This window comes from Apis dorsata, unplaced genomic scaffold, assembly GCF_000469605.1.
Source record: "Apis dorsata unplaced genomic scaffold, Apis dorsata 1.3 scaffold_44, whole genome shotgun sequence".
Taxonomy (NCBI): domain Eukaryota; kingdom Metazoa; phylum Arthropoda; class Insecta; order Hymenoptera; family Apidae; genus Apis; species Apis dorsata.
Window position 1 is genome coordinate 1,587,961 of NW_006263346.1, and position 20,921 is coordinate 1,608,881.

General features: G+C 24.3%; 1 protein-coding gene across 1 annotated transcript in view; it reads right to left on the bottom strand.

Moving 5' to 3' along the window:
* The window catches only part of LOC102674108 (protein fem-1 homolog CG6966), a 30,195-nt gene extending 15,457 nt beyond the window's left edge, over positions 1-14,738 (bottom strand). Inside the window, exon 1 of the mRNA XM_006608783.1 lies at positions 14,256-14,738. Within this exon, the coding sequence (XP_006608846.1) occupies positions 14,256-14,315 (60 nt within the window). The 5' untranslated portion in view covers positions 14,316-14,738. The remainder of the gene's footprint in view (positions 1-14,255) is intronic.
* Between the last annotated feature and the right edge of the window lie 6,183 nt (positions 14,739-20,921).

A 20,921-nucleotide genomic window follows, 5' to 3' on the forward strand; every position in this document is an offset into this window, starting at 1 on the left:
CAAATATACAGATAGAATCATTAATAAAGTGCATTCATAAATGCATTTAAAATGTATTCCCTTTAGAAAATACATATTGAAATCGTTGAACCGTTGTGGGATTGTGCAAGAAAAATACACAAATAGATATAGAATATGTACTTACATATGTACATTTTATTACTACGTAAATATTCGAACAGAGTGTCTTGCTGATTATTATTCGCTAATTTCTTAAGTATTCACGAAACATGATTTCACGAGACATTAACAATATCGATTATAAACTTTTTCTTGATGATCGTAGTATTGTTAAAAGTATTATATATAAGTATCATCGAAAATTTCCGATTTTAATAATAATAATAAAAAAAAAAAAATATGAAAATAAGAATCCATGATTCACAAATGAGATAATTATTGATTTTATGAAACAATCTTACTTTTATATAGTTGATAAACATAATATTATTCGTTGACTGAATATTAAATGGTATTTATAAAGATAAATTCCTTTCAAATTTAATAATTATATATTCATAGATACATCAAATTCCGTTAATTTTATTTATTATATATCATGCATTATCATCTGGTCAAATAATGAAGTAAATATTGAAATAAATAATGACAAGATTAATGAGATGATAGAGATTTCAAAAATAGATTCAACTTGTTTTTCCATTTGTTATTTCTTTATAATTGTCATATTACTCATTAATTTTTTTCTCTTAAGAAATGAACGCAATGAATAATAATTAAATTGATTCTAATTATAATTTATTATATTAAATACAATAATTCAGATTAATTAATATATATTATAAGTGTCAATATAAATTTGTCTACATTACAATAAAAATATTTATGTCTAATCTAGAGATATATTTTACTTATTATTGAAATGAATATATACAATTTAAGAATATTAAATATAACAAATAAATTGATTATAAATCCATTATTTATTAACCAATTAAGAATAAATTTTTTCTTTTATATTCCTTACAAATAATAAATATACTTCCAATACTAATAAAAATTTATTTTTATTGACTGTGATCTCTAATATACTTTATATAATTACATAATGCGTTACAAAAATATATATTAATTTTTAAAATTTAATATTTTAATATTTTAACACTTAATACTTACTATTGATATCCATTTTCATAATATTCAATAAATTTATATAATTTCAAGAACATTATATTGTAAACCAATTTATAATATAATGTTTTTCATTTAATCAATGAATTATTTTATAATTGATCCAATAAATCGAGTTAATAAAAATAAGTAAAATATAAGTAAATGGTAATAAAATTGTTTAATAAAATTGTTCAAAACTCTTATCGATTTTTATCCCTAAATTCTTTCTTATTTTATATTCTATATATATACATTAATTAAATTATTTTATTATATGAATAGAATATATGAATAGAATATCATGATATATTTAAAATATATGATTGGTTAAAGATTAAAAAGAAATTTATATATAACAAAATTATTCAAATATTATGACATACAAGCATATAATAATATAATGTCAAAAAAATAAAATAAAACTTAAGAAATATAAATAAATAGCTATAATTTCCACGTTATCAATTAATTAATTATCAAGATGAAAAGATCGACATATAATTATTTTTTGTGCTATTTTCTTTTACATTTTGTAATATTGTGTTAAATATTAGAAAGATGTAAATCAGATGATTCGTGAATATTTTAGAAATTAGCAAGTTGTAATAGAAATTATTATCATTGCATTTGCATTGAATTTTTTTCAGATGGTTACACAAACGAAAATTTAAATGGAAATGTTTTTTAAGCCGAATATCCATGTGTATTAATAACAATTGCTATGACGTCTGTTATTGATCGGAGGAAAATTAATTAAAGAGGACATCCTGAAAGACGTCTCGAATGAGTAATGAAAAGATGAAAGTTTAAGACATGAATAGAATGGTTCGTCGTGAAGGAGATAAATAAATTATGAAAGATATGTTAAATATAATTAAGTAAAAGTAGAATCGAGATAAAAAATTATAGTAAAATCAAGTTAGAGATAAATGATATAATTGAAAGGCACGACATTAACATTATTAACACTTTTTTAAAGACAAACTTTGTAAATTTGTCAAAAAATTCAAACTGAAAAATTTTCAGATTTTCGTAAATACACAACGTGAAACGATTATTTTCAAATCTCTATTCTTTAGAAATTTTAAATAATCAACCGTACATGTAATGTAAGAATTATGAAAGATAAATGATAAAATTCCATCGAACAAAATCAGACATTGTAAAAATTCTCCTCAATCTATTATTTTTTTACAGAATAAAATATATAGGAAGAAATTTTAACGAGTTAGGATCTCTGTTTTTAGTTGTTGATTTCCCATATGAATAAAAGTATTTATATATATAGAAAATCACAGAATATATTAGAAGACAGTAGAGGAATACGAGGAATTCCAGTATTTCTCTACAGGCGACGTCTTTCCTGGTTATATCTCTGACTCACACTATACGTATACTTCGAGTAATATTAGAACATGCCACAAGAGTTGACTGGCGCGTTCCTCGAGTCACTCTTCCACTCTTGTCTTCCCTACATCATAGATTTTCATTGCACAGCAGATTAATTGTAATTTGAGAGAAAGAAAGAAAGAGAGAGAGAGAAAGAGAACGATACAATGATCGAAACAAAGCGAAATACAGATATGCACAAGCATTAGTGAAAGTCTTTCGTTTAAAATTACTGAAAATAATCATAATGAGATTTAAAATGTAAGTATCATTAAGGTAAATAATTAACAGTGAATAATACGCGAATAAAAAAGATTTCATTGTCTGCAAATGGTATTCGTCAGATATATATCCAGACTGAAAAATTGTCGTGAATTGTTCACGAACAGTTGTGTGGATCCAGCTTTAGATATAGTATGTGTATACTGCTTGTGAAAACGTCCGCAGCCCGGACCTTATTTGGACACTTATCTGAACAGATATAGTGAAAATGATAAAGTGAAATCGTTAAATCAATAAGATATTAAAATTTATACGATTCCATTTTCCAATAAATAAATAAGTTACGATTAGCTTAAGTATATAAATCATTGTATAAAAAGTTAGTATTGATTAAAATGTTTTTATATTTTAAAATAAGTAAGAATAACAAGAAAATGTCACTTAATATAATAGTTGATGGGGAGTAGTTCGTGCATATAATTTCTTTAGCATTATCATTGCATTATCATTTGATTTTCTTTAAAATTATTTATGATTCAAAATTTTCATATTTTCGTAACAAATTATATACTACTAAACAAAATTTTAATACAAGAAATTTTCATACCCGAGAACGAAAAATATTGGAAATATATCAATTCCAATTTGATATTGATCTATAAAGGATTAAGAAGAAATAAGATATTAAAATTGATTATATTATATCGAAGAGAACGTGTACAAATTTCAAATTTATATTTTGAGCTTGTCTTTGCATTCAAAGAGTGCAAACAAGTGCAGCTGTGTTGACATTTGTTTGCTCTCATAAAAATTTCCAGGAACTTGATATAGATAATCGTTCAAGAATATTGAGAAACAAGCTCTTGTTTAACCAATCGACTGTTCTAACTTGGTCAAAACCGATAAAAAAGAAACAACGAAAAGCCAATGGTGATACTTCGAACGTATGATGAAACATATTCACGTTTCGTCGAGATTGACTAAATAAAGATCTACCGACAACCGCATTGGGAAACGATGCAGAACTGGTTCCAAGTATATACATACTTCGAATGCAATAAAAAATATAAATATAGATTGACTTATTAAATTTATAATTCAGTTCAATGTCTGTTCATTAAATTATTATCTGGTTTTTTTTTAAGATTGTAATTTACGGATTGTAACTACTAAAATTTTGTAATTAACACTTAATCCTAATTACTCAACTATAATAATATTTTTAAAAAAATACGCAAGAAAATATGTTATTCCAATCAGTTTTTAAAATCATAATTTGAAATCGTGACTTGTTATGATAAGAAGTGAATTATAAATGAATAAAAATTATCTTATGTGAATTTTTTTGAAAAATTATAATATTGATTCAAATTATATAATCATATTTATCTGTAAAAAAAAAAAAAAAAGACTTATGAAGAAAATTAAGTAAAATTTTTAAGTTACATAAAGCGAGAAAAATATAAAAATAGATTCGAGTGCAAAAATCAGTTAACTCGATTCAATGTCAAGGTACTAGGTAAAATTTTCCATTACGTAATTACATCAATTATAACTCGAATGGTCGTTATGAGTAAAATGTCAGAAAATTAAATAACTATTATACAAGTATTAAAGAATAAGAAATTAAATATTTATTTAAGATATCTTATTTCTATAATCACAAACACATACAGCATTTTGTTATCTATAAATAAGAAAAAATTTCTATTAATAATTAAGATATAAAAATGATGAATTTACAACATTCGTTATTTTATATATCTAAGATTCCGATAAGCACGATTTTAGATATCATACATATAAAAGAAATAAAAACTTTAAAAATTGATAGATTATATGTAATGTATCATTCTTCTTTTTTGTTTAAATTAAAGATTATAAATTTTTCTAATTTTATCTCATTCAATATATATATATATATATTATACTATATAATTTTAAAACTTGAAAGAATAACCATAAAAATGAAAACCATATTGTAAAACGAATATAAATATAAACGAATATAAGTTAAAATTAGAAGTTATGTATAATATATAATAAAACATGTCTTAAGATTTCTAAGAAGATGAGTGTGATTTTAAAAAACGAATTTATAATATTAATAACTAGATATTATTTTAATTTTTTTATAATTCTTTTATTAATATTCTTACATATATTCAGGGCTAATAACGTAGCAATGCAATATTTTTATTTTATATAATATAACATAAAATAAGTGATAAATAAAATATTATATAAAATAAATAAAAAAAAATTTATATAATATTAAAGTGTTATTATAGAAAAAAATAACAACTTTTTATTGAAGAATATCTCGGTTATTTTTAGATAGAAGTATGAAAATAATTTGAATATCAATACATTTGCAATTGAAAATTTAAACTAAAATCAACAACTATAAATCTATAATTATATTTCATGATGTTGAATCATGAATCTGAAAATTATGTTTCTCTCGTAAAAATAATTGGATGAAAAACGCGAAATACGCTATATTGAAGAAGAAAACATATTTTTGCATCGTAACTCAAAGTTATTTTGGTAATTGGAACATTTAGGTGTTACATATATGCACAAACCTAACCTAGATTTTACTTCGTGTTATCCGCCATTGAGGTGAGAATGTGTCCGAAATGTCTTTCGAAAGCAGCAAAGAAAACATAACCTTGCAACGGGAATTGAATAACTGTCGCTCATCATCGTGATCTTAACCTATTTTGAAGTTATTTTCAATTTTTATGAATTTCAATAAATCTTTTTTATTAAAAAAATAAAAATATCTGACAACTATAAATACTAATAACTGAATTTTTTTTAAAACGATATAATCATAATTAGATCATTGTAATAATTGTCACAGGTAATTGAAAAGAAAAATGATCTTACTGTGACCCTGAATATTGATTTGCGGCAAGTAGCCAATCTTAATAATTTTTCTGATGAATTTTGTCTAAATATAACATTATTATAAATTAATCGTATATTTGATATTGATTATATAATATAATAATAATATACTTTAATTTTAATATAATCTTAATGATTTTGATTAAACAAATATCTATTACTTGATTAATTTATTAGATTTACATTTAATTAAAAATTAAATCTTTTTTATACACATATTTACACATATTTAAATATAGAGAGCTTATTTCGAAATAAAAACAGGAAAAGAATAAAAAGAATTAAAATCAAAAAATTTCTTCTTATTAAATTTATTTAAAGCAATGCAGATAATCACATTTGATTAGACTAAATAGATAAAATAATATTGCAGAACTTAACCAACCAATTCAATTGTTACGGTTATAAATATGCACGATATCATATATCATACACGAAAGTAAAAAAAAGTAATAGATGAGTGGAAGCTTATAATTAATAAAATGATTTAAACGATAATAAATCAATTAATTACACATAATAATATGTACATTATAATCTCGGTGTAAAGCATAGATTACAATAATAATTAAATTTATGTAACGATATCTTGCAATAATAGTAAGAATAAAAATAAAAATTGAAGTCAAATGCAGGAAATTACTTTTTACCTCGATTTTATTTGCCATTCTATTTGAAAAAACTGAAAAAAAATGTGATTAACATTACTTATTAAATTTATGAGGAAAATGTAAGTACTCTCTATATATTTTTAATCACAATGATAACAATATAGTTGCCATTATTATTATTTTTTTTTTTACATTTAATCTGAACTGGATATCCCTGATATCTTATTCGCTGTAAAATGAGCCGGATTCTACATTTCCTGTTCTACGATTGTGATTGTGGTTACGGTCAGAATGGTGATTTGTCAAAAGGTCTTCGTGAAATTGAGACATTGAGCGTATAGCAAATTAGTATCAGCCTTGAATCGAAATAAGAATGGAAATTATGTAATATCTCACATATGATGGATGAAACGAATCTTGTGAAAAACTGACGTAAATATTCTAAGATATGACAGCTTGATTGAATTGCAAAATATTGACATTACTATTAAAACATTTATTCGAAATATTAATTCAAGATTATCATGACTTTTTAAATCAAGAAATCAAGTCATTCTTATATAAGAAAAGAAATAATCATATTGGTCAAATTATTACAAATTACAAATTAATTTACAGATTACAAATTATTATTACAGATTACAAATGAAAACATAAATTCTTAAAATTAATAAATTTTAAAGTTATGTATTTTTTTTGTTTATACTATAAATTATTTCTATACTTTAAATCAATATACTTTTTGATTTTTAGATAATTTTTTTTCACCTCATTTTTTGGTATATCATACTTTTTTGAATATTCATTGGTAATTTCAATTTGATTTCGAAGCAATATATGATTATACTGATTTAAAAAAAGACTTTTTTTTTATCAGAAATGTTTAATTTATGCTATATCTTCATCAAATATTATGTTTTCATGTATAACACATCTATTTACATCTCAATTATATTATATTTGAGCATATAAAAAAGTTTATATAGTAAGTTAATTTAAATAATAAATATTAATTCAAATGATATAAGTAGTATAAAATTTGATTTAATTTATTGATTAATACTTATGATCAAAAAGAAAAATGAATAATAATGAATCATATTCGGAAAGAATTCAATCAATTCAGAAATGATATTAATGATCAATTCTTACAAATATTTGTTATATATCATTAATCAATTGATAAATTACAAGTTTACAGATTATAGACAATATGTACGTCGAAAATATAAAGACAAATGTTTTGTCAATAATTCAGTAACAGAAATGTCAAAGATTCATTTCATCTACGAGTTTATTATATCGTAGCAATATTTTAAGTGAATGAAATTAATCTCTTGAAAAATATTGGCACACATACGTATGTTTAGTATTCTTTAATTTAAACATAATTTTGAAATGATACAACGATTATTTTTATTTAAAATTTCAAAATATTTTCTATTATCTATAAATATATTTTAAATATATAATTGAAAAATAATCAATTTTTTGCAGTTTTAATAAACTGAAAACTTCTTGAAAACGTTTCAATAATAGATAATAAATGATCCATTCCGTAATCAATTTTCCATTTAATATTATTTTACATAGGAAAACATAACTTAATTCGTGTGAATTGTTTACTAGAAATAAAATGTAAATTCTTTACAGATAATAAGAATTAATTTCAATTCTTTATCGATTCTGGAATATTTTAACTAATTATTAATTCTTCGAATTAATTTACGAAGAATTGAAAAACATCGTTCAATTTTGTTTGAATTGGTGTTATAAAAGAATATTAGAGAAAATTAAAATAAATATTTATATAATATTTAGAAATTTCTTCATTTTAATTAATTTATACAAAACTTAGAGCAATCATAATTGATTAAATAAAATTAAACTATACTCACTCAGTTTCCAAATATTCGGGAGAAACGAGTTTTAAATATTACTGTAATCAAATATTGGAACGCAATCCAAAACAAATAAGAGTACATATATATTTTGTTCAAATTTATTTGTTAGTCAGTTATCTATGAATAAACTGAAGGATATATTGAAATGATGTTTTGGACTTGTATACTTGTAATTATAATTTATAATTTATAAGTATTTTATACATCAGATATTTTTATTTTATTGAAATACATTCTCAAGATTAATTATCGTAAATGTAAAACCATTATGAGAAAAAAAATTTTTTTTTAAAAAACTCGTAATGTTGAAGAAAATGAAAGAATGTAAGTAAGCATAATATATACTCTTGTGATAATGATGTATGTTGAAAATCATGATAATCAACAATGAAAAATAAACTTGAAGGAAAGATAAAAAAAATTTTAAAAATACAAATATTCTTAAATACGTAGTAAAATCCGTAAAATCGTGGAATATACTTGTAAGCAATTACAATTAATTATTAATTCCTCGAATATAATAAAATTTCCTGTGAACCAAAAGCATTCTAAGCTCTTATATATAATTTTCTACGCATCTATTGTTCATTCCGATAAAAACATCATTGGAATTACCGTGTTGCAAACTCGATAATCGGGACTATCAAGGTTTTAATAAAATACGGATAACAGATTGATTTCCTCGTATCATATCAAATAACATTCAAAGATTTTTTTTTTTATGACATTGTAAAATTGCACTGAAATATCTGATAAATATAATACAAAGATACTAAGTAATATACGAGAATCATTCGCTGTTCATTATAATACAAAGAAGAAAAACATTTAACGAATTTAATTCTTTATAACAATCGTCATCTTGCATAATTTCTTAACAATGAACCGGAAAGATAAAAATATTGCAATATCATGAAAACTCGAACGATAGAAATAAGTTGATTAATCATCATAGTCATATATTATGCATTGATGATTTTATGCAAAATGGAATGCATAAAATCGATTATTTTTTCCATAATTGAATATTAAAACACATAAATTTAAATAAATAATTAATAACTTTATTTATCCTATCCTATTTTTTTTTTAAATTACGTTTGCAATAATATGAGATTCGTATGCAATTTTCTATTGATATATATTGATTCAGAATGTTTGAAGAAGTAATAGAATTCTATTTGGAAAAAAAAATGCAATTGTATTTTACAATTGTATGAATATATACATATATATAAATAATTGCATAATAGAGTATTCTGCATTAGTTACATATTAATATGAAGTTTTTTTTTGAAAAAATTAAAATATCTTTATTCGTGACTTTTATTTTATCCTCTATAAACATTAAATCTTAGTCTTTAGATAGATTGTTATTACAGTTTTTTCTACAGCATATTTTTTTCAATAACAAGAGAAATACGAGTTAACTTGACACTGATCAATAACGTTTGAGCATGAATAAACGAGTTTACTCTTGATCAATCAACAATGTGTTAATTGAATCGATACGATGATTGGTATTTTTCATATTTTTTTTCTTTTTAAATCTTGTTAGTTGGCTTGTCAAATTAAAACAATTTGAATTTAAACAAACTTGAAACTTTTTTTATCAATGAATTTGTTATTTATAGTTTGTAATTATAAAATTAAAAATTTCTAATATTTTTCATTTTTTTTTTAAGTAATATTAACTGATTTAAGAAAACTCTAATAGTGAAATTCTTTATTACACATATTATAGTAAATACATTATATTTTAGATAAAATATTTTTATACTAATAGAAAGAGAATTTATTTTGCAATATTATGATTTGTAATATTTAAAAGAAATTAAAAATTATTGAAAATTTTTTAAAAATTAATGATTAAGATCCATTTGCAAAATTTACTAATGATATAGTAAATTGACATTAAAGATACATAAAATCTACATAAATTAACATTAAATTTATGAAATTTTTAAAAATGTTATTATTATATAACAGAATTAGATTGGAAAGTTGAAGTTTTTAATATTCCATTAATATTAAATAATTTAATTATGCAACAGCAACAATTGAATTTCTATCTTTCAGATTTAAGATTAAGATAAGAAGTTAGATATGTTTGTACTATAATTTGCATATATAATACCCATTAATTTACATATTTAATACGAAATATATAAATGCTGTTACTATTAATTCAAGATAAAAAAAATGCAATAAATGAAGCATTTATAAATACTATATGTTAATTTATACTTTTATATGTTATTAAAAATTATCATCTGATTTGAAACATATTAATGAGAATACATATTAGTTATATTGAATGAAATTATCGTTTCAAATTTTTAATTATTAATTTAAAAAAAAAAATAATATTAAGATTAATTTAATATTATTAAATTCCAATTTCATGCAATTTATTTTTCTTGTCCTTTGTAAATAATTTTTTGAATATTTTCTTATAAAATTAATAAAATGCATCGATTAATATATGAAAAAATATATAGTTCCATATAAAAAAAATATTAATGATTTCGAAAAATTTTCATTTTCAAAATAAATACATGACTAAGTTAATAATAAGTTAAAACTATTTAATTTTGTTTTATAACGTTTTTTTTACTGAAATTTTCTACTTAAATTTCCATATTTTAAATATTTAAAAGTTATAAAGGTAAAACTTTTAAAGGTTAAGTTATGTAAAAATTCTTATGTAAATTCCTATTAAATTATATATAATTATATTTCTATTAACTTTTTATAATTACTTCGTCAAATTAATCGAACTTAAACAATCTCAAATCAAATAATTTGATTATACGAATATAAATATAAAAATCGTATAAATTCAATTTCTGAATCGTATTTTAATATTTTCTCCGATTAACTTCAAATATTCGTTTTCAAATTCAAGAACGCATTACGAATCATGTACGAAAAATCATGTAGAAATTAACAAAGATTATAAAGACGCAATGACAGATGGTGAAGTTACTAAAGTGTAAGTTTCTAAAGTGTCTTTTATAGTCCTATCTTTTGAAAGTTTTTAGTAGATCACCAATAGTGCTCTTGTTTAAAATCAATAGCTTGCTTTCACAATTTTTTTGCGAGTGCTAGAAAACTGAAGTGAGTAGACCTAGATCAGGTATAACGGTAATCTGAATTAATATCTGTCAAGAATATAAAGGCATATGATGAAAATATGGGATACAAACATATGTACCATCAGTCTACTCTTTTGCGTTACATTGTGATTCATTGCGCTTAGGTTAATGAACCTTTCGTTATCATAAAATTTAAAAATCCGGTTTAGTTTGCATAATACTTTTGATAAAAGTTAAAATGTGTACATTACGTACGTAATATTTTATATTGAATACTTTAAAAAAATCTTTTCTTTAGGAATATTATTTTTAAATTTTAAAGAATCAAAGAATATTAACATTATTGTGCAGCATGTATTGACCGTTGGTTCGAAACAATGAGTTTGTCATTAGACAGAGACACTAGAGGAATATGTATGCGACATGTTAACACTATATGTGCACTATAACAATGTGCTACGAGATTACCGTATTAACTTCACTAAATTATCAAACTTCACTAAATTACTGCAAATAACATTTAAATTTTTAAGCTCAATTAATATATCAATATTGACCCATATTAAAATATTATTATTTTAATTCAAAATATATGATTATTGTTTTCTACAAATTATCATATCTCTTGTGATTTATTGATTATTGATTTCCATCAGTTCTTTTTTACAAAAAATTTCTACTAAAATAAATTAAACTAACATTTATATTTAATTTCGAATTTTAAATTTATTAATTGTTAATTTAATTCATATTTAAATTTAATAAAAAAAAAATTAGTTAAAGAATAAGATAAAGTTTTTAAGTATTTGAAAAATTTAACAAAATTTATTGATAATATTGTTTTATTTTTTATCTTTTTTTCAAGTAATTTTAGATATGAGGTAAATATAAGCAAAAAAAAAAAAAATAATAATAATAATAATAATAAATTGTTAAAAAATAATAAATTATTAATAAACAACGTGAAAGTTAATATTAAAAATAACTATTATACTAAACTACGCATTCTATAAAATATAAAAATTTTAGTTTTTGCTTTATATTCGAAAGATTTTTTATTATATTAATAATTTTGCGCGTATGAATGTAAGAAAGAAAAAGAAAAAAAGAAAAAAATTTGATGTTTCTATTAATATATTTTTTTATGATTTTTAATAATATCACTCAACTAGCTAATTATAAATCACTATAATAGTCTCTTTGTTGCTCATTTTATTCCATGTTTCAACTTTACCCTTATATTCATACATTACATATATATATATATATACATACAAAAGGCATGTACAATATATACATATATATAGATATATATATCTAACTAAGTAGACTTCCCATTAATGTCTATGGATGTCTCAACCTGCTAAATATAACTGCTGTTTGTCCTGGCTATTTTCTACTCAAGATAAATGGGAATTAAGAATACAGAAAATCCTTTTTTTTCATTGTAATAACAGGCAAGAAAATGCTGAATCTAATTTTTTTTTCTTTTTTTTCATTTTTTAACATTATCGCGATACGTATCCTATGCGTATACGAAGATGAAATTGATAAAAGTCTAATCATATTCAAAATTTCGTAATATGTACGTGCATTAATATATACAAGAGATATATTAAAACAATGTATTGCTATTCCGAATAAGTATATGCACTTATATAAAAATAAAAAAAAAAAGAAAAAAGAAAAAAAAAGAACATTCTTAACTTGATAGGATTATTTTAGAGACAAGAAAATATTTTATATTTTTTAATTCTAACAATCTCTAATATAATTACGAATGATTATTAATATAATGACGATAATAGAAATTCATAAATTTTGTAAGCATTCAAGATGTTATATATATATATATATATATACTAAATAATCATTATTCATTATATATTATATTTTGCAAAAAATAATATAATTTTATTTATTATATGTAAAAATATTTCAATATATATTATTATATTAATACGTTGAATAAAAAAAATATTTATCTTTCATAATAAATATTTTGTAAAACGTAATAAATATTTTGTTTTTTAGGTTAACTTCAGCATTTGACCATTTCTATAGAAATTTATCAATAATTGTACATTAGAAAATTAAAAAACAAAGTCATAAGTTAATGCAATTTATACGAATTTAATTATATGTACATATAATGAATTTGTTATAAAATAATATATATATATATATAAGAATGTGACGAAAAACTATGATCGATTGATATTAGAAAATCGGAAACGAAATATTGGCGCGCTCTTTGTCTTATAATTTAACGACGAATAACATTGAAAAAAAAGCGAATTAGTATTTTGCAAAAATAAAATAGTATCAGAATATATAAATATATTTTTTGTATTTATTTAATAATTTTTTTTAATAAAAACATTATAATATTTAAAAACTTGTTCTTTGAAGCATCAAAATTGTTAATAGTCTTTTTAATAAAAATATTTTATATTTTAATAATATTTATTGTATCTATTATTAAACTTTTATTATGATAAGTACGAATTATATTTCAAATTTATATTAATAAAATAAAAACTGAATAATTTTGTATATTTAAAACATTCTAATAAAATTTTTTTAACTTTTTTTTAACTTTAAATGTTAACCTAAAAAAAATTTATGTATGTATTCGTTTTTAACATATAAAATCCATTAACCCAATATATTAATAATCATATAAAATTTCAAAATATAATATTAAATAATATTTAATTAATACAATTAACAATTAGCTTATTAAAAAAAAATGAAATACTTCCATCGATTATCTTAAAATAAATTTATATACTTATAACATGGAGGTTATTTATAGATACCTATAACTATATTTAGAATAGGGTATTTTTATTATACCTAAAGAAAGAAATATTTTCCCTGAATGGATATGCCATGAAATGAAATGTAAAATGTAGATCCTATCTTATATCGTAGATAAAATTTATACACTATATATTGAAAATTTGATCGAGACTTACCTTTAAGCGTGCCAATTTTCCTTCTCTCACCACATTATACATGACATTTTTAATATCCATTTCGCATAAAATCAATTATCGCATACAATGCCGTTGAATAACACTATTTAACCTTCGTATCGTAGTTCTTTCTGTTCACGGCTGGTATTTCTCCTTGTTGAAAAGCACGGCAAATACGTTGAATAGTCTTGTTCGTCACTCGCGATCTCTTTTATCGAAAATCACAGCAGTGACTCATCTCATGTTGCGAATAAGAGACGAATGAAATAATGTCCGAATGATCAACGATTACCGCTAATGTTTCTCACTTCTCGAGAGCAGTTTTACAGTTAGATACGCGCGCGCGCATATACACAAGCATCGGATCAATTCCTCTCTTCAAGCGTCTTGTTTCGGTCGTTTTGCGAATGCACCTCTCATTCGGTCATCAGATGGCGATACCTGTACTTTCACTTCAACAGTTCATCAACAACTAAGCTCAAGTTGCCAACTACATTGAATCATTCGTTTAATACCAGATGCTAGCTGTTTACTATTTCTATCTCTGTTCTCTTTTTATTTCTGGTTAAATATATTTCACTTATTTCATATTTAAAATTATCAAAATTGTATATTAAAACGTGCAATATATTACATTTAATTTTTTGATGATTAGAAAAAGTTAATAATTTATTATTATCGTATATTATTTTATAATGAATGAAAAAGTTTTCTATCTTTGTCATTATTATCTTCATTTATATAAAAAATCTTAGTTCGAAGATTTGTCGATAGATGGCAGCACAATGCAGTTTTGAGAAATGTCGATAATAAAATGTGTTTTTTCTTATATATATATAATTTAAAAAAAAAAAATTTGTTGTTGTATTTATTATAAATATTGTTATATTTTCTTATCTTAAAATTTTTTAAATATAAATAATAAATATATTATTGTTTGTATCTTTATCATAAAATTAAAAATTGTTTTAGTTAAAAATTATTTTTTAACAATTAAATACAATAAAATTATATTTTTTACGTTTTTATAAAATTTCAAAATATTGAAAATTCTCAAATATTCAAAAATTTCCAATGTTAATTTATTCTGTATTTTAATTTATTGCTATTATAATAACAAACATCATGTATTTGTATTATCAATTTTATTGATTATTAATCAAGAATTATAATCTATATGAAATTAAAAATTTAATATAAAAATAATATTCAAACATTTGAAACGATATGAATTTAAAAGAAAAATGTATATAAGTTTTTTATATAATTTCTTTTTGTCAAATATTTATTATATATTTTTAGATATTTATTATATTATATTTTCAAAATTATTTACATTATAAGATATAATTATCGCTTGTAATAATAAAAATATTTCGTAAATATAATCTAGATATAAATCTAATAATAAATAGATATATCATTAAAGAAAATCGCATTATAAAAAATATAACTTTTTATTTTTTATTATTTTCTATTATTTCCATCTAAAAATTTATTGTAATGTTATTAATATTTAAAATATTTAATAAAACTAATAAATTTCATTTTATTTATATATTAATAACAAATTATATATAAATTATTTTTATAAACAATTTTTTAATGATCCATCAGTTATATTTTTCTATAATTTGACAATAGAATATGTTACTTTATATCCATTAGAGCATTATTTGCAATTGTTAGAATAAAAAAAAGAACAAGGAAAAAGTGAAATAGTAGAACTGAGGGAGTCATTAAGTCGGCACTTCACTTTCGATTTTAACGCCTCGAAGTGACGCACTCTTGCATCAAGTGCGTTTTAGTTCGTCCTACATTTTCGCCAATATCAGAAGCATTACTTTATTCCAGTCTCAACACTTTCGACAGACTTACGTCAGTAGCCTTTGAGCTTACCTCAATACCTTTCTTACAAAAGAATACTATTAACGAAACGCTGATATTTGTTCTTGCCAATTATCGATTAGTAGTTCTAAAGATCGATTAACTTTAAAGTTATCGATTCTGTCAAACATGTCGCACATATTAGTCGTACATACATAAATATTATAGGTTAGTTTCTATATATCTTATATAAATAAAATTTATATATCAAAGATGTAAATTAATGATAGAAAATATAAGTAAAATTAATATAAGAAGAATATAATTTATATAATATTCTATTAAGATCTCATAATATCTCTTTGAAATGTTTATGAATTTTAATTGTTCTATGGATAATGAACGATATAAAAGGTATGTCCAATATTAAAATATATATACGTACTTAAATATATGTATAATGATCACAAATATGAAACATATGAAAAACAAAATGTTTAAACTTTATACTTGATTTACAAGATATGTTCTATGCTAACATCTTTATTTTTATATGTACATAATTACGGTAACGTTTGCTTTCCTGTAATCTTAGATAGCTCGAAATATTACATAAAGTAATTTAATTAAAATCTTTTCATGAAATGTAAAAGTCTATTTTACTATTTATTATAAAATGAAGAAAAGAATCATCATTAAAATTACAACATTAAAATTACCAGAATCTTTAAATTATCTTTTTTTTAGGCAATAAACAAAATATTATTAAAATAATCAAATATATCATTTTACAGAGATTAACATTACAACCATAATTTATATCGCAAAAGCTATAATACCAAACGTTTCGCTATAATACCAATTATCGAAATGGAGAGAAGTTAAACGAGAAGGCGTCAGTGTTTCGTCTTGTTGCTTTCTTTTCTTTCCCAGCCTGCGCATTGCCTGTTCATACAACGAAAGGATAGGCGGTGTAAAAATGAGTATAGAAAAGGGCGCGTGGGTGGTAGATGGGTCAGAGACAGAATGAGATGGCTGATAGATGGAAAAAGAATCCTGAGTGTATGTGAGTGTGCGCGCGCGTTTGCCACAGCATGTATATGAAAGAACAGCTGGAAAAAAGGTGTATACAATACAAACAGTACTGTCACACCGAGCTTCGCCAGAGGAATGAAAAACAGTCACCAAGTCTTCGTAAGACTGGCGTTTTCGGTGACAAGACCAGTTGGAAGAATAAGAAATGAGTCTTATAACAGTAACCGATACGAAAGATTATTTGAAAATTATAAAACTCTGATCACGTATATTGTGTGAGGTTATGTTAGGTTTAAAGTCTAAATATTATTTTTTACATATTTAATTTATATATTTAATTTAAAAATTCGAAAACTTAAAAATTTAATAATTTAATAATTTGAAATTTATTTTCGTAGCAGTTAATCGAATAATAAATACGATTGATATTATAAATCAAACATTTGTTATTCGATTAATAAATAAATATATATATTTAATGATATACATTTAACGATGTACATTATAATGATGTACGTAAATATATTGTTCGTTCTTAAAGTTCATTATCTTGTAACTCAACAGAAAACTACTCCATGATTTCCTTTGAAGACAGATGTCGTTGCGTTCTTCATAACGGCTTGCCAAGATAAAAACGGAATTGAAAGAAACACGGTACAGAATAAAGAACTGCAAAGTTATTTGAAGAACATAACTCTGTTACTCTGAAAGAAAGCTTCTTGTATTATACATTCGAATTATGTATGTACGTTTCGCGTGCAATAGGTAAGTTATCTTGTCAGTCGTAACATACGCATAATTGGTACTTGCAAGGAATTCAAAGATATATGTATAAGCCACAATAAATCCATCACAAAAGAAAATAACTAGTTGGTTTTTCCGCATGCTACAAAGACTTTAAGTTAGTCCGCTTATTGCGATTTAGATTGGATCAAAAAAGGAAAGTATTACTTTTAAAGTTTGGTTTTCATTCACATCATTATGATATAAGTAGAAACATCGTTAAAAAAACATAATTAAGTTATTGGGATAAAGCAATCGAAGAATGCTGTAACGTTTGTACGCCGATAATCCATATAAACAAGGCATGACAAAGGAATCCCTCTGCTACCTAATTACCATACGAATATTGAGCGAACATCGTCTGTACTGTGAAAATACGATATCGCGAACATTTCAAACACTCGAGATAAGACCGTTCTATCCCATTAACCAGTTCCTTTTTTTATCTTTGATGAGAGATGTAGCTCGGCAACGAATCGTTCCCCGTAGCAAGAATGATTATCCGAACTGTTCGCGTGTTTTACAGGATTTTCAGGGGTTCGTGTTCACCGGAGTGGTGCAAGTTAGATATATAGAACCTTTTACGATGCCGATAGTAGATGATTCCAGCGTGGTATAGCCTAAGAATGGCAGTACTCTTTAGGGAAGCAACTTAAAGGCGACTCGTGCCGACAGTGCTTCCAGCAAATACGGAGTTTTATATTTAAAACATTCTAGAGACACGCTCCATTGTTCTATCTTCGCATCAACGTAATATCGTCTTACGTTGCTCCTCTCTTTAATACATCGTTGCATGCGACTTCGTTGTATAACTCAACAAAAGATATACCTATCGATTTTCTTGACAACAACTTTCAACTGTAATACATAGACCGTATTTGCTCCAATTACCGGCGAAATTATGAAGGCCTCCGACATTCGTTGGTTCGTTATTAGTCACGCGATAAGAAACCAATAATTTTGCATGCGTACGCAAAAACGTTTACGTTGCTCCGTTATTTCTTTGGTCGCATGATTTATGAGAAAATTAATTAGATGATATTCGCGGTGAACGACAATTCGAGCGTAGAGAAAAAAAAAAGTAAGAGACGGCGAGCTTTCGCTTTAAGTGCTTTAAATAAACGATTAATCATCGGTGTAATTATAACGAAGATGAGAGGAGGGAAGTGGGATCGCGCGGCTTCCACGATTTCATTCACCATTATCGATACATATTATATACCTATATACATATATTATATGTATATAGTATCAAACTATCGATGAAACGAAATTGTACGAGGCGAGTTATTATTTTAAGAAACGCATTGCTTCCTCTCTGTCTACACGACGCGACGCCAGAGGAAGTTCCGCGAATATATCAGCTAAAGGTTTCCAATTGCATTTATGGCTTTTCTCTCTGTCTCTTCCTCCCTTTCTATCCCTCTCTATTCCTCTTTCGCGCGCTTCTTGCGTATACCGACAAATAGCATTTCGTTTCTGTGCACAAGTCGTTTCTTTGCAACCTCATTGCACGTTGCGTCCGTGTGGGTGACCACCGGTGCTACGTAAATATGGTTATACGACGTTGTACGTTGATAATGAACGCGCGCGTGTTCGTGCAAAAGTGTAGTGGGCTGCGGCTTGTGGTAAGGGCTCGGAAGAGGGATCGAGAACCGAAGCACAATGCACCAAAGGTGGGAACAAGAGAGGGAGAGAGAGGAAAAGAGATGGAACTGGAGGGAAAGACAGTGTACATGTACGTTGCGTTTACGGTACGCATACACCACGCGTAACACGTTCATGGATGCTTGTGCGATGGTACTGACAGTCGAATAGAAATAAGTAAATGAACATATACGTATATATACGTCGTGTCATTTTTTGTATGTGATTTACTTAACGAGAAATGGACAGACTTGCATGCCAAAGTATACAAATTTATCACTTTTGAAGTGAACGATAAATGTTGCACATTTTTACATGTTTTGTCACGATGATTTATACAATGATAATTTAAAGATATATTTACGCTTGACTTCTTGATTTGAACAGTATTTAAGGTTTTACATCGATTGTTTTATGATAGTTGATAAAATATTTAAAAATAAAAAGAAAAAATATAAAATAAAAAATATCAATTTTGTAGATTAAATCTGATTTGATGTAGTACAAAGGATTGATGTATGATGAGTGGAGTACAAAAATTTTTAAAGACAAATTAAGCAAATGTTTGAACAGATTTAAATTGGTCAGATTTTAATGTACAAGTTGTCAAAATAAAAAAATTGTTCAATGACTTTAATTGAATAAGTTCGAATCCCGAAATTGTGGCGAGCAAAATCATATTAAAGAAAATCGAAGTAACGATGAAGTTTTCTTTCCTTTAATCCGCTCTTTCAAAGCTCTTTGTCGGAGTTCCCTTCAAAAAAATGTCAGTCTACCGTTGCAATGTGGATTGAATGAAATCCTGTGGAATGAAATCCTTCGGTACAACGGAGGGTGCGCCCTGTGCTTCACAAACTAGTTTTATGATATCCCACCGACACCTACCATGCTAATCCACCCACAAAGTTTTCTTCAGCTGTTTACTCGCCTCCTGGCTACACCTCTCCGTCACACCGCTATATAACTGCTATCGTGGATATAACATAATTTTCCTCCTCGAACTACGCGAATCGATACAATAAATGCAGCAGATTCCAAAGGGCGAAGTAACAGCAATTTCAGTCGGCGTTTAATCACGCGATATTTCATTTATCCTCTATATATTACCGAGGCTAAATGTTTTACGGTTATTGCATTCTTGAAATTGATGTGTCAATAAACAGAATAACGCTCGTACAAAGGTGTGCTAAATTCATTTCACGATATCGTCATTGACGTGTTATCAGTACGACTGTTTCCTTGATAAAAATGCGTCTCGAGCCTCTTATCCTTGTGGACCTTCGTTATTGTTAATAAAGAATTTCTACGATTGTACGTACATATTTTATCTATAAACCGTTTCGTATTTTGCACGATGAGAGAGAGAGAGAGAGA